This window comes from Hyla sarda, chromosome 1 (assembly GCF_029499605.1).
Source record: "Hyla sarda isolate aHylSar1 chromosome 1, aHylSar1.hap1, whole genome shotgun sequence".
Classification (NCBI taxonomy): Eukaryota; Metazoa; Chordata; class Amphibia; order Anura; family Hylidae; genus Hyla; species Hyla sarda.
Genome location: NC_079189.1, coordinates 285,754,628 through 285,771,572, shown reverse-complemented (window position 1 = coordinate 285,771,572; position 16,945 = coordinate 285,754,628). Strand labels below are relative to the sequence as shown.

Genomic DNA, 16,945 nt, shown 5'->3' with positions numbered 1-16,945 from the left:
AGCCGGATAAGGTCATTAAGTTTTGGTTATTGCTGTTGAGAATGTCATTCATTGGGCATACCCACCCATAACTGCCTAACTTATTATAAATAGACCTCAGTGCCATGGGCTGAAAACCTTGGAATGAAAAATTGTATTTATTCAGCAACACAACAGATTAACATTGTTTGACATTACCTGACTGTGTGGACCCATCATTGGGTTGTTAGGGTTGTGCGGAGGTGGTTGTGCATGAGGTGATGGCTGAGAACCTGGAGGACCCTATAAAAGACAAATACATACATGATCAAAACATGCAATGGGTTTGCAAAATATAGGATAAGATAAACAAAGCAAAAATGTACAACTTGCAATGTATAGTATAGCCAGTATACGGTTTATTCTGGTAGGGCTTTTCCTTTCACTGTCATACAAAGCAAATGTTTGTGCTGCAGTAACTTTCTTTATATATATATATATATATATATATATATATATATATATATATACATATAGCATTGCCATTGGCAACCAGCAGCATTATTCCATGATGTGGTGTTTCCGTGAAGATCTCATGTTCATGCCGTGCCCAAATATTACTTACCTAGGGTGTAGTGATTCCAAATCTAGGGCATGTGAAGTGTAAATTGTTTTATATTTATTGCTTTTTTCTCTCCCAAAGTCTATGGATAAGCATGAAGATGCATATCGGACATCTTCTGATACCTGTATTATATCAAGCACTGTTTTACAAATAGCTAAGATCTTGTGCCTGTGCTGTGTTTGGCTTCTTGCATCAACTGGAAGAAAAGCTGCCACAATCTTAGGAAGTGTGCCTATAATTTACATGGATTTGTACTGGTCACTTCTTTAAGCAAGGGTTAAATAACCAATAAACCAAGAACAATAATATTATTCTAGCAAACCAAACAAAATGTTGAAATGACCAAATAAACCAAATATTGAAATGATCAAATTCTGTGTCCGCAACATTCGTGGTTCAGGAAAAAAAAAAACAACTGCACAAACAGTTTGTATGTCCATGAAAACACAAATACCACAGCATTGTCCAATTTTTAACACTTGACTCCTCTGTTGAACCACAAGTTAAAGGGGTACTCCGGTGAAAAACTTTTTTGTCTGGTGCCAGAAAGTTAAACAGATTTGTAAATTACTTCTATTAAAAAATCTCAATCCTTCCTGTACTTATTAGCTGCTGAATACTACAGAGGAAATTCTTTTCCGTTTGAAACACAGAGCTGTCTGCTGACATCACGAGCACAGTGCTCTCTGCTGACATCTCTGTCCATTTTAGGAACTGTCCAGAACAGCATATGTTTGCTATGGGGATTTCCTTTTACCCTGGACAGTTCCTAAAATGGACAGAGATGTCAGCAGAGAGCACTGTGCTCATGATGTTAGCAGAGAGCTCTGTGTTTCAAACGGAAAAGAATTTCCACTGTAGTATTCAGCAGCTAATAAGTACAGGAAGGATTAAGATTTTTTAATAGAAGTAATTTACAAATCTGTTTAACTTTCTGGCACCAGTTGATTAAAATAAAAAATAAAAAGTTCTTCACCGGAGTACCCCTTTAAAAACACCACTTCCTGTCCTGTTGTCATAAATGGGTTACTTTATAACTGCTGACATAGGATGGTAAAGTTTTTTCTGATGTCATTAGAAGTCACTATTATTAGTAAACTATTAAGTCTTCCACTTTATAAACAGTCTTTTAAATTAGTTATTTGGTAAATATAGTTCTTTTACATTTTATTTCCGATCCCCTCTATGTTGTCCCCTCCATTACAATGGGGACAAGTTTGCATTCCTTGCTCTAAAATTGAATTTTCACGTAAGAATTCCTACATCTGAGTTCCCAAACAGGCATTTGCACAATTCTACTGTAAGTGGGTAAGACGTGTGCCTGTTGTTCCTAACTGCAGGATCACAAACTGCTTCTCTTAACAAGATACAAACTGCACATATTAGCAGAATCTGAAGTTCACAAACACTTCATTCCCCTGGGAGGACATTCACTTCCCAATATTCTTGTATAGCGGTATCCTGACCTCCAAGTCTTTCATGTCAGGTGCTTGAAAGTGTTCACCTTAGCAAACCACAGAACATCGGAAAAGGAATCGGATCAGATTTACTAAAGAATTCTCATTCTTAAATACTGTAAACTTAGATTAGATTTAGACTAGAATACTTACATAGTTTCACAGTTCATAAGGCTGAGAAAAAGACAAGAGTTCAACAACATATAACCCTACTGTGCTGATCTACAAGAAAGCAAAATACTCTTATAAAGCAGATGCCAGGGGGAAAATCCTCCCAAACTACAAAATCAAAGGTCTATCCTTATAAATATCCACATATATCAAGCCATCACAACAGCAAGTGGTAGAGAAGTCTATAGTCTCACTGCTTTTATAGTAAAGAATCCCCGTCTGGGATGATGGTGAAACCTTCTTTTCTCTAGACATAGAGGATGGTTAAAGACATAGTCTCTGTATAGATATATTTGTACATTGTGATCAAATATAAGATGTCTCTTCTCCAATCAAAATAACCCCAAACTTGATAACTGTCTTTGTCCTGTAATCCCCCCCATACCATTAATTATCTTTTTCACCCTCATCCTCTCCAGTTCAGCCATATACAGGTGTCCAAATGTAGACACAATACTCCATATGTGATCTGACTAGTAATTTATACAGAGGCAAATCTATGTCCTTGTCACAAGCCTTTATGCCTCTCTTGATACGTCCCATGACTTTACTACCCTTGGTAGCCTCTGCCTGGTCACTGTTAAAGTGGCTCACGGTATTTGATAAATCTGCCACATTGATACAATGTCTAGTCTAAGTTTAAACCATCTGTTCATTGGTTTAAACGACACCAGAACCTTGCGCTAGAATTCTGGTGCCTGTTGGGGCATGGTGTTATGTCTCAAGCCACACTGCTTTACAGCCACACTCCTGCGGAGGCCATTGCCCCTTTGTCAGACACTGGGGAAAAATGTTAAAAAGTGTATAAATCCCATACTTAATATGAAAGCCATGTATTTTTAGGCAGAAATACACCAGAATTCTGGAACATTTACACTCGATTCTGTCTAAAAGTTGTGCACAAAGTTTTACAAGCGTATATTTAGATGACTATGTAAAATAAACATTGTCCTCCAGTGGGAAGTTTAAGGAGTCACTTTAGTCCCTATGCTCAGCAAAGCTTATTAAAAGGAGCTTATATGCTTTGCACATTATGCACACATCCATTTATGAAACCTAAGAGATTGTAAATTGAAAACAAGCTGGCAACTGGTCACATACAAGATACAACCTAAAGAGTAATTGTCTGGACAGTATGTGTGTATTTCTATACCAGCAGAAACACCTCATCTGTCTCCAACGCTTACATCCTCCTACCCGAGGAGCACCTCCTGCACATTCCAGAACATCATAATTCATTCATGTGTCTAACAGGGAAATGCAACTGGAATGCTTTTAGGTGTCATGTAAATAATAAGTAATATAATAAGGTGTTATACATGTCCAATAAAGGAACTTACTGCATAGTGTATTAGTTTATATTAACATTTGCCTATTATTGGTGACAGGGTTCAGACAATATGTTGTATTATTTTGGTTTATGCTCTATGACGGGTAGCCAATTACACTTCAAAAAGGTCCGGTTTGAGAAAATTTCCTCAAGTAAAGGTCTAGAAAATCATAATGACTATCTTGCCTTATTATTTAGTGCCATGGCCTGTAGGTAATATCCCCTGCTGTAGGTAACAGCAGCCACCTGTAGGTAGTAGCAGACCCCCTGTAGGTAGTAACAGCCCGCCCTCCAGTAGATAATGATCTTGAAGAACAGGGATGTAGTGCAGTATGTGAGTTAGTACTCCCTTTCAGAGCTGGGACCGAAGCAGATGCAGTTTTGTCCAAATCCCAAATATGGTCCGCCTATTAGTGACCCGGTTCTTTGACTACTAATTGTAAGATATATAGTAGCTTAGTCCTAAGGAAAGCTAGAACCAATGTAAATATATTTCTACATATTATGAAACCAATGGTCACCAACTGCATCTTAGCAATTTTGACCTTGAACACCCTTATATAATCATTAAACCTATACACATACAACTATATGTCATCAAGTTTGGAAAGTAGACAACACTAATTCATTTTAAAGGGTCACTACCACCCAGCATTAGAAGACTAGAACTATAAGCACATAATATATTATATTACCCATTTTTGGCCCCACAACTAGTACACTTACAGCTCCATATCCAATGTTAAGTAGTATTCCACCAGTAAATAAATCGGTGTTGTTGACAATGTACAATCAGTGCTAGGTTTCCACAAAGGCTTTTTTCTGGTGTTTTTTGGAAAATTGCCACTGCAGTTTTTGAACCAAAGCCAGAAGTGTATTCAAAGCAATGGGAAAGGGATATACTTTTCCTTCCTCGTGGATCCACTTCTGACATTAGGTCAAATACTGCAATGGCAGTGGTGTCTTCCTGTCCTCCTTTACATGATCCCATGGTCCTTCTGTAGTGCTGTCTGCTTGCTTCAATCATGTCCATCTGCACTCATCTCTTACATGGTATCACCTCCAGAGGGAGAGGCCCTAAGAAGTCTGAGCTGTAAGTGCTCCAAATGCCAGTCACAATGACTTATGGGAACTAAAGGCACTGATTTTAACTGGTCTAAGGGTGGTTTCACATGATGTTTTTACGTATAAATTCTGGGGAAAAAACACCAGTTGGGGACATAGTTGGGGAACTTTATCAAAATCTGTGAAGAAGAAAAGTTTACCAGTTGCCCATAGCAACCAATCCGATTGCTTCTTTTATTTTTCAGAGCCCTTTTTAAAAGTTTGTGGCACTTTTCTCCTATAAGTTATTATTATTATTATTATTTTTTTTGCTGTGTGCCTTTTTTACATTCTCCATGAGAAATCCATGAATCACATGATCTTATGACTCTCGATGCAGCAGAAAAAACTGAAAAAAGGATCACACTACCGTGAAAAAACCCTACACGAACTGAGTAAAAAAAGTGTGCAGTTTCTTTGGCCATTTTTTCAAGCCAGAAAAATATATAAATAAAAGTATGTGTGAAGAAGGCCTTAATGGTGCATCAATATGGAGACAGTGGCAAAAAGTGAGAGTAAAAAGTAAATCAACCAGTCAGGATTTATTGTGATTGATTAAATACATCATTTTTTTTTGTTTGTTTCATTTTTAAAATGAGAGGTACACTTAACATAAAACATGCACATACAGTTTTTGCTGACTTACTGCACCAGATCTCCATTTATACATTCAGCAGATTTGTTAAAGGAATTTTGTGCAAGAAATCTTTTGTGTACTTGTGATTGAGGTTGTTTCAGAAATAAATCTGATGTGTGAATATACCATATAAGATTTGTCTATTTTATATATTTATTTAATTTTTTTTAAAAAAGTAGCCATTCAATTAATCTCATATTTTCTGACATTTCCTTCCTGTAAAATACTGATCTTACCAATATAATAAAATGACTGGCACATAATTCACTTGCTAGGTTATTTTGTTTTTCAAAGTTAACAATACGAAGTAACAACAGAAAATAAGCCGATGGCTTCCCGTTGGCGTTAGGTACCCAAAGTATGGACTTTATTCGCTATTACTCTTAACAATCACAAGGTGTTGAAGTATTAGTCTATATTTCTGCAATGCCCAGCCAGGCAGCCAGAGGAATTTCCATGCAACTGAGTGTTCTCATCTGACATCTTGTGGCTTCTAAAACTATTTCTTGCCTGAGGTGTAAGCACTGGGCTGCTTCTACATCTGGTACATAAGGGGTTACAATGAAAGCATTCGCTTTGATATTTAATAATGCTCCTTCCTGCTGCCTTGCAATTATCGTCCAGGGCTAATAAGAGACATATGGCAGTCACTGGTTTGAGTCTGTGAGCCCAATCCCGCTAGGTACCAGCCCAGCCAATCGCATTTCGACAAAAAGAAGGGGGATAAATGAAGCAATTAATAAAATCATTTTCTATCCAGCTAAGGAGATAAATGTTTGGCATAGTCACACTGGCCTTCACTAAGCAAGAGCTGGAGATCCGGCAATAGATGGCACTGCAGCCTCTCTCTTGTCTGTAGCACCGCGCTGGAAAAATGTTATTTCCACATTTTTGACAGCAACAAGTTTGTTGAGATTTTGTTCTGCTCCTCCTTACTTTACAGTCTGCAAAACACCATCAAATAAAACATGCCAGGATTTAGCCAGCTCTGGGACAAGAAGTACAAGTCCCCTAGCCTTATGTTACCAGTCTATATATGGATGACTATAGGTCCAGGCAAACATATGATGTGCCAACATTATTACTGTTATATAGACCTATGGTTATATTCACATCTAAATGATCTAAGGGTATATTCACATCTGATAAGGACCCTACAGTTGGGATGTATGTTGGCATACTGACAGAATGTTTTGGGGTCTACTGAGCTCAATGGTCAGAACGAGGTCCACTAGTGAATTTGTTTAGTTCATTTTCAAGTTCATTTCCATCCTTCGGGATTCAGGTGTTTTACCAATATGTCAATGTGTACTGTAGACATAAAGGAGACAATTTACCTTTGCTTGTGTTGGTACACAAGCTATAAGTCTGTACTTACAATGCTGAAGTTATATATACCAAATTTATCAAAAAGTTGCACAGAATATGACAAATTTGTAGCATGTGCACGAGTGGGATTTTCTGCTTCTGTGAAGTTGTAAGCAAGTTTTGTACATAAAAAGATTGTTGGTATTGGTTTGCGACATTCGGAACCCTCTGCATCAAAACTTGCCACATTTGGAGAAAAGTTGCACAAGAAAATCGTTCAAGTAAGCAAGTTTGGCAAATATCCCTTTAAGTCTCACAAAAAGTCTCACAATCATCAATGTGGTAAATTTGCGCTTTTTACACACCAAAAGACATGTTAAAGGGGTATTTCAGGATTTTTTTTTATTTGACTATGCTACAGGGGCTGTACAGTTAGTGTAGTTCATAATATAGTGTCTGTACCTGTGTGTGACGGTTTACTCACAATTCTTCTGTGATTTTCACCCCAATATTTATTTTTACCAGCATACAAAATGACTGTTGTCTCAGATTTTTCCCAGCTTGCAATTCGGCCGAGACCTGACTCACTAGTCAGCTGATGACAGGGAGCCTGTCTGCTTCAATGGGCGGAGCAATCAATCTGCAACTAATGCAACAGCTGTAGGCACCCTGATTGAAAACCACAGGTCTTTTGTTTCAATGGGTGGAGTGGCTGATGTGTGGGAGGGAGGAAAATGGAATTGTGGGATTTGTAGTCAAAAAAAGAAAAGTCAAACAGGAAATACAAGTTCACAAAAAGCTAGCCACAATGTTATGGTAATCTCACAACATAGCCATTTAGCCCCAAGACAAGTGCAGATCCTTCCTAACCATGTCCATTACTGCCTGCCAGGTAAGTACTAAAATCACCTTATGGTGGAGAACCCCTTTAAATGCTTGATAAATTCCCCATGTGATTTTTAAAAATAATATTGCAATTTTTACTGCGCTGCAGAAAAGGACTAAAACTAAGCAACTGGTTCGGTGAAACTGGTTTTGTGATATCAGTTTGCAGTGAAAAATACCCGTAATATAAAACATATGATCCTAAAGTTGTAATAGCCATGCCCCAAGCTTGAGATTGGATATATCGAGAACAAAAGTGAAATTTATCAAGTTTGCATCAAGCCTATATTACCTCTTTTCAATAGTGCTTAATTTTAATACAGAGCAGAAAAATCTGTTGCAGCTTCTTGAGTTGTGTCTTCAGTTACTGTTGACAGATTTTATTATTACTTTATGTTTAATTTATTCATGACTTGTGTCATACACAGAAGGACGGTGTTAGGGGATATTTACAAGTGGCAGATTTTGGTGCATAAATTTCTGAGACTGAAAATCAGTTCCATTCATTTGAATGGGGTTGTTTTGGCGGTAAGCACACAGACTGCTGCAAGCCCGATCCAGACGAAGCGGCAGTCACAGAAATTTCTGCAACTAAATCTGCCGTATGTGAATTACACCTTAATAAGACGGACTCCTAATATTTTTTAAACAGTACACTTACTGTACTAAAAGAAGATAAACAGAATAGGATCTGTGAATAGTGACTGGAATACTTTCATAGATGATAGTACAGGTTATTTTATATTTGTTGACTTGTTATCCAATGTAAAGCTGGGGTCAAGTCTCACACTACCTAAAGCTTCTGGTTCCCCTTGAATTACAAAAACAATAAAACCTAAAAGGTAAAATGTATAGGTATCCTGCCTCAGTCACACAGTGCAGATAGACCCTACTTAAACCACTACTGGGTTTGGAACTGCAATGACATCATTATACAATCATCTATTAATATTACTGATAGATATAAAGAAATTATTCAGAGGATCTTTACTGTTGAATACAGAAAAGAAGTAGTGATCATGGTGAGCAGATATTGCTAAGGACAATCTATGACTACAGCCCTTGAAGAACACCATAGACCCCTCCCTAAAAGCCTGGTATAAGAAAGCTTTAGTTTGTTTATTTAGCATCACAACATGTGACTTTTTTGTATCCTTTGCTATGGTCTTCTACTCTTTACACACCAGTAAGATCTCCATTTTACATTGATGATGTTGAACATTACATTGGATGGTGCTGGCTATCCAACTGTAGATGTTATTGATCACACATACTCCAAACAGTCAGAGGCTTTGACAATTTGGAACACTTTTTTTTTGAGGCAATTAATAATTCATGGCATAATAAAACTGTTTTCCCGCACAAATCCTTCACACAACGGGCAGGGCAACTGCTTGGCATAAGTTTCCTAAGATCTTACAGGAATAGGTGACTTGTCTCTTTAAACTCTATTGTCAGGCTTAGTCAGGTGTGCATAGTTAATTATAGCAACAGTTGCAGATGGGACGCAGCATGTCTGTGTCAATGTTCATTGTGGAGACACACGCTGCCACCGCCAGAGAACCTCCGCAGGAGCAACATTTAAAGCCAGAGAATGACAGTCATACCACTACACGGCAAAACTCAAAGAAGCAACATTGATCTTAATATTTTATATCTATTTCCAAATTGTATTCTAAGACATCTGCCATATGCCAACTTAGGCTCGGTTTATTCCCTCTGTTCACACAATATTCAGATTTATAAGAAATAACAAGAAAAAAACAACATCACTTAGCCTTGTTACCAGGCTTAGATTTGTATCAAACACAAAGAGGAATATTTATCAATGCATACGCCTGAAAATTTGGGTTTAATAAAAGTCCCAATTTTTTGGGTAAAACACATGAAAAGTCCCAAGTTTTTGTACAAATATGCATTTTCTCTTACGATTTTCCCCATTGCTAAATTCCCTCCAAAATCTTTTAGGACAGGACATAAAGAGCCTATCATTCTTTCTTCCTATAAAAATAAACACAGTGCATTACGCAGGTCCTCTGAACAAAGCTTAGGACTTACATTTTTGGAAGTAAGTGATAGGAATGTTTTAGATGATCACATAAGTAGGACTGCAATAGGGCAGGTACTGAGAAAGGGGCAGAGGTACCAGTCAAAACTGAGCCCTTGGGCCGAATGGACCTAAAGATCCTTTGACAAATAAGAAGACACCACAATCATATAAGACAAATTTTACACTAAGACCCAGAAGCTTCAAGTTATACCTTTAGAGTGTGATCCCTTTCTGCTTGGTACTACTGCTTTGATTTTTCATAAGGAAAGCCTTATAGTGTCATCATTGTTTATAGCAGGGGTCGGCAACCTGTTGATTGCCAATGGTTCTTGAGTAGATCTGTGGCTTCACTTTCCCTTTTCTCCTCAGGACGTATGTGAGGCTAAAAACTAAGGAGGGGCTTGGGAGCTTTTGCGTCACATTTATTGTGTAATATTTTAATGTGTTATACTTGTCTTTTTTTTTGTACCTCAAAATTATAGAGTGCTGCGAAATCTGTTATCATTATTATTACATTGCCTTGCCTCCTTGTTACTGTGCTGCCAGCATTTACATGCCAGCTTCTTCAGTTCTAGGCTGCTCATTGCTTGTTTTAACCCTTGGTCCGGCTGGGAACAGGCTTGGGGAAGCAGCAGCGGTGAAGTTAATGTGCTCCGGGAAGCTCTGCTTGCGCACCAAGTCTGCTGCGCAAACAAAGAAGACAGGCCAACTGGAATACGAATTGGGGACAGGTAAGTATGGTTATCATCAGTGTCAACTCGCACTACAGGTTAGAGCAGGTGACACTAATGACAGTTTCCCTTTAAGGGAATGGGGCACCCTGGCTCTGAGTGTGGTTCCTCTTTTTTCATGTAGTAAACAACAGGCATGTAGCACATGCATAATGCTCACTTAATGGGGTACTCCACTGGAAAACATTTTTTTTTTTTAGTCAACTGGTGCCAGAAAGTTAAACAGATTTGTAAATTACTTCTGTTAAAAAATAATTTTAGAATTTTCTTTCTGTCTGACCACAGTGCTCTCTGCTGACACCTCTGTCCATTTTAGGAACTGTCCAGAGTAGGAGCAAATCCCCATAGAAAACCTCTCCTGCTCTGGACAGTTCCTAAAATGGACAGGGGTGTCCGCAGAGAGCCCTGTAGTCAGGCAGAAAGGAAAATCAAAAATAAATCCTATAGATAATACTGGAAGGATTAAGATTTTTTAATAGAAGTAATTTACAAATCTGTTAAACTTTCCGGCACCAGTTGATTAAAAAAAAAAAATGTTTTCCAGTGGAGTACCCGTTTAAGAACTAGTACCATGCATAAATGTCACAGTCACTGGCAATACAGTGTTCAGCAGATGAGGACTTACATCCCTTTAAGGCTACAGAAGGGGAGAAGTTTGACACACATTCAGTTTTTGGTCTGACTCCAGTTTCTAGTCTGTGGGTACACCTAGAAAAAGCAGCATTATTACCAACATACTTCCAGCAGAGGAGCTGAGCCCTGTGGTATACCATTAGCAGAAATGTAATTTGTAGTATCTGGGCCCTGATGCAAAATCTGCAACAGGGCCCCATGTGCCAATTGTAATACTGATCTCTTATGGAGCAGATGTGCTTTGGGGCCCCTTTTGTCACTGAATCAGTGACCCTACAGTACTACTAGAATTCCCACACTTTTTTTTTCACGACTTGACGCCTGCTTGCCATCTTTATAACATTCACTGGCCCTCCAGCTCCACAGACTTAACTTCTAGGTTCCCACATACGTCACCATCAAGGACTCTTCGCCTTACACCAGCCAGGAGACACTTCCCCAGGACTACTTCCCCAGGACTACTACTCCCATCATTCTCAGTTGTGCAACCCTCTTATCAATGTGCCAGGTCATGGAGAGTGTGAGGTTTAGTGAAAACCCCCCATCCACTGTGATACTCAAGTATTACAACCTTCATCATCCAAACATCACACTAAGCATCCGCACCACATGCTCCCTCTGGGTTGCTGTATGCTGCTTCTGTCCCTGTATGAGTGAGGTGCAGCTGCCTAGCACCACTACTGCTGGTTCTATGTGTGTAGTACGGCTGGTAGTCTGTGTATTTCAATGACTGGTACTGTAACTTAATAATTGTACTACTGGTAATAAGAAGATTCCTTTCAACAAAAAGGCAATGCTCAATGTGTAGACAAAAATGATCCAGCCACTTCTTCCTAAACATCCTGACTAAGGTGCAATAGCATTAAATGGAAGAGAAAAAATTGTTGTCTCCTAAAAGGCAACTGTGAAAAAATACATAAAAAAATAAAAAAAAACAGGAACAGATTTAACTTAAAGGAGTAGTCCAGTGGTGACTCAGTGGTGAGCAACTTATCCCCTATCCTAAGGATAGGGGATAAGTTGCAGATCGCGGGGGGTCCGACTGCTGGGGCCCCCAGCGATCTCCTGTACGGAGCCCCGACAGCCCGCGGGAAGGGGGCGTGTCGACCTCCGCACAAGGCGGCGGCCGACAGGCCCCCTCAATACAACTCTATGGCAGAGCCGAAGCGCTGCCTTCGGCAATCTCCGGCTCTGCCATAGAGATGTATTGAAGGGGCGTGTCGGCCGCAGCTTCGTGCGGGGGTCGACACCCGCTATCTGGGCCGAGAGCCGGGGCCCCGTACAGAGAGATTGCAGGGGGCCCCAGCGGTCTGACCCCCCGCGATCTCAAACTTATCCCCTATCCTTAGGATAGGGGATAAGTTTTCACCACTGGACTACCCCTTTAACCTACACCAGAAATTGCTCTAAGAAAGTATAGATTTGCTTTTCTGGGGCACAGACAACCAAAAGATGCCCAAGTTTAGAGAAATAAAAGCATGCATGCCAATAAGAGCTAAGAGCAGAATATTAAATATTAGGTTTAGTAAATGCTTTTGCCTTCGTCCATCACGGTTTTATTATTAACGCTCCGGCAAAACTATGTCTCTTACATATAAACATAAAATAAAAAAGAATGGTGTTCATTGAAGCACACCATGAAGTAAGCCATTGCTACCCAAAAAACACTGTCTCATCTCATATTACAAGCCATATGTAGCCAATGAACTGCATCTCTCCATCATTAGATCACTCGGGAAGAATTCAACACACACAAGAGTCAAATGAGGCAAACAAGACGGGATACTTTATGATGGTTTAAAGGGAAACTTCTGTTCACTTTTTAATTTCAATATTAACACTATTATTCACTAATATTACTATACATGTATTATCATAGCTGGATGCTGTACTGTATACATAAATAACTGCTACCAGTAGTTAACTCAACATCCTTTACATGCAGATGTGATGGTGTGGGTTCAGGAGCAAATGACTAAAGACTCTTTTACATGGACCGATAATATGGCAAATAAGATCTATGAACCATGTAAAAGGGCCAGCTATCAACAGACAAACGTTTGTAAAACCTCAGCCACACATTGCTCCGTCTATTCAGAGAATGTGCGGCCAACAGTCATGTATTACATTTGCTGCATGATTGAATGAGCCTTGTGAAGGTTCAGCAAACAAGCACCGATCGCCGAGATCAGCGCTCATTCCCTGCATCCCTGCATTTAAAAGGGCCCTTAGGGGTTCAACTACCAGGATTGAAAGTTTCTCTAATAAGTTGAACTCCCGAAATACTCTGAGACAGCTTATTCATGCCCCATTGTATGGGTAGGAAAAGGCACATTGACAGCCACTAAGGGGTTACATAACATTCACAGCTGTATTTTCAATGCTTATTGCAAGTCTACAACATGGAGGTCGTAATTTTAAATACATTGAATCTGCTCAGGTTTTATAGATAAAGCAAACATCCAGCCAAGGTTCTTCTCTAGCACACTACCAGTAAGTACAGACAGTCTCTTAACCTTGTAGGAATTTTTAGCTAAAGGAAGATGACTACAGAAGTGCAGATCAAGTCTGAAATAACAAGGTTTACCCTTGATTTTTCTTAAAGGGGTAGTCCGGAGAAAACCTTTTTTCTTTTAAATCAACTGGGAGCAGAAAGTTAAACATATTTGTAAATTACTTGTATTAAAAAATCTTAATCCTTCCAGTACTTATTAGCTGCTGAATGCTACAGAGGAAATTCCTTTCTTTTTGGAACACTGATGACATCACAAGCACAGTGCTCTCTGCTGACATCTCTGTTTATTTTAACAACCATGCATAGCAGATGTATGCTAAGGGCAGCATGGTGGCTCAGTGGTTAGCACTGCTGCCTTGCAGTCCTGGGGACTTGGGCTCAAATCCCACTAAGGACAACAATGAATAAAGGGTTATTATTATTATAATAACGTCAGCAGAGAGAACTGTGCTCGTGATGTCATCAGAGAGCATTCCAAAAAGAAAATAATTTCCTCTGTAGTATTCAGCAGCTAATAAGTACAGGAAGGATTAAGATTGTTTTAATAGAAGTAATTTACAAATATGTTTAACCTTCTGCCACCAGTTGATTTAAAAGAAAAAAGGTTTTCACCGGAGTACCCCTTTAATAATATATATCACTAAATTCACTAAAATGCAGTTTTTGCTATGTATGCAACATAGACAGATGTGCGTTAAAATTGTGTCAGATATTTCATAGCAACAGATAAACTGCAGCAATGGAGGCTTCCAACTTGTTCATATTGCATTTGAGTCTTCCATTGGAAGTATATGTCAGGAGTATTTCATAGTGCATACCTGTATTGAAAGGCTCCAAAGTATACCACTCCATAGACATATAGCTGTAAAAAAATGTTTTTTATTTTTCTATATTCCCCTACATGGAATAGCATAGTTTTCACAAAAGGAGACTTACATTGAGCCTAATAATGTATATTTGGTGAAAATCAATGCAAGTCTCCCAGGCTTCAAATACTGATGGTCTATCCTAAGAAGGATTCATCCTTCGCAACCTCCACTGGTGAGTACATAGGCCATGGAGATATAAATGCTGATGTCTCACAGAACCCCTCTAAATATACTTTTCAATGCACTATAGTATATGGTTACTGGAATGTACTGTATTACAGTTTTTCGTGCCTATAAAGGGGTTAACAGTGCATAATCTCACATAAACAGACTAGCAAATAATGGTTTCCATTCAATGAATCTTAATAATTTAAATATTAATGGATTTCCACCAAAATATGGCCACCCATTCAGTACTATTTAAAAGGATAGATTTTGTAAGGTAACCCACTTAGGCTGTTAAATATTTTACGAAAGGTCATTTTTGGACGGATGTGTTACACTGTAACAGCTGTCAAATAGCTTCTAATGGAATCCTAGAGATCTCCAGAGACATAAATGAGAATAGTAAGGGGAGGAGAGAAAACAGGTCAGGGAGGAGGGAGAGCACTGATTCATGGAATTGGGACGTTTAGAGTAAATGAACAAGGTAAATACAGCCCCATGATTTACCTGAGGGGTTTGACATTACACAATTTATAACTGGACTTTTGGGCTTTCAACATTATACTGAAGGCTTCAATAAGGACCTACACTTACTTTTTCTAATGGAAACTTACTAAAAAGCATTAACTGCTGGAAAAACCTGTAATGGTGCTGAGGCCTACCCTAGTTACTAATAATGTTACTACTTGTGGCTTTCCCATTCTGGAGATGATTGGGCGATTATACTGAACTTGTGTGGTACAAACAGGGAGGTGTGAACATTAACTATACTGATAAAGACTAAAAGGCTCAACCTACAGCCAAGTCTACTTAGGGTGTAGCTTAAAGGGGTACTCCAGTGAAAACCTTTTTTCTTTTAAATCAACTGGTGGCAGAAAGTTATACATATTTGTAAATTACTTCTATTAAAAATCATAATCCTTCCAGTACTTATTAGCTGCTGAATGCTACAGAGGAAATTCCTTTCTTTTTGGAACATTGATGACATCACGAACACAGTGCTCTCTGCTGACATGTCTGTCCATTTTAGCAACCATGCATAGCAGATGCATAGCAGATGCATGCTAAGGCAGCATGATGGCTCAGTGGTTAGCACTGCTGCCTTGCAGTGCTGGGGACTTGGGTTCAAATCCCACTAAGGACAACAATAAATAAAGCGTTATTATTATTATAATAATGTCTGCAGAGAGAACTGTGCTCGTGATGTCATCAGAGAGCATTCCAAAAAGAAAAGAATTTCCTCTGTAGTATTCAGCAGCTAATAAGTACAGGAAGGATTAAGATTTTTTTTTATAGAAGTAATTTACAAATATGTTTAACTTTCTGCCACCAGTTGATTTAAAAGAAAAAAGGTTTTCACCGGAGTACCCCTTTAAGATGGACCATCATGCACCAAAATAGGCCAAAATTCAGGTGCAAAATCCTGTTGCAGTTTAAAGTGTACCCGTCAGATCCAACAAAAAACTTTTTTTTAAATATATCACTCAGTACCTAATCCTGACCATGTACATCTAATTTTTATGTGTCTAGCACCTTTATTATTTTTTTTATTACACTTTTAATTTAGCTCACTAGGCTGAATTCCTCTCAAAGGTAGGGGGCGTGGCCTCACTGTGCAGGTCTCCGCCCCCTCCCTCAGTATGTTGTCCGCTCACATCTTCCCTAGCATTAGCAAAACTACAACTCCCAACTTGTCCTCACTGACAGTAGTGGGACACAAGATGACAGTGGGAGGATTTTTCCTCCAGTTGTGAGCCCTGTGCTCACAGCTGTCAATCAAGGAAGTGGGTCCATGACATAGGTGATGATGCAAGGACCCAGCAGGACTAGGGGGGGGGGGGGGGGGGGGCAGTTGTTTGACTGTTTTTTTCCAGTATGAAATACTGAAAATGTTCTAATGAAAGCAATTGCAAAACCTATTGGTGTTTCATGCTTTACAACATATCAAAAGTTTTTGTATCTGACAGTGCCCATTTAAAGGGGCTATCCAGGAAAAAACTTTTTATTATATATATCAACTGGCTCCAGAAAGTTCAACGGATTTGTAAATTACTTCTATTAAAAAATCTTAATCCTTTCAGTACTTATAAGCTTCTGAAATTAAGGTTGTTCTTTTCTGTCTAAGTGCTCTCTGATGACACGTGTCTCGGGAACCGCCCAGTTTAGAAGAGGTTTGCTATGGGGATTTGCTTTTAAACTGGGCGGTTTCCGAGACACGTGTCATCAGAGAGCACTAAGACAGAAAAGAACAACCTTAATTTCAGAAGCTCATAAGTACTGAAAGGATTAAGATTTTTTAATAGAAGTAATTTACAAATCTGTTTAACTTTCTGGAGCCAGTTGATATATAAAAAAAAGTTTTTTCCTGGATAACCCCTTTAAGCCAACTAATAGCTGGTCTAAGTTGAGACTAGACAGGCTAAGAACAAATTTATCAAATAATCTGAGTTGTTGGTGCATTCATAAACTGTCTAGACAGTTTTATTGAATCTGGTCCATGTACTGTA

The 16,945-nt window shown here is 38.8% G+C and overlaps 1 protein-coding gene across 1 annotated transcript in view; it reads right to left on the bottom strand.

Moving 5' to 3' along the window:
- Window positions 1-16,945, bottom strand: part of SSBP4 (single stranded DNA binding protein 4) — a 455,748-nt gene that overhangs the window by 42,636 nt on the left and 396,167 nt on the right. The window contains exon 6 of the mRNA XM_056574391.1: window positions 178-261. Within this exon, the coding sequence (XP_056430366.1) occupies window positions 178-261 (84 nt within the window). The remainder of the gene's footprint in view (window positions 1-177; window positions 262-16,945) is intronic.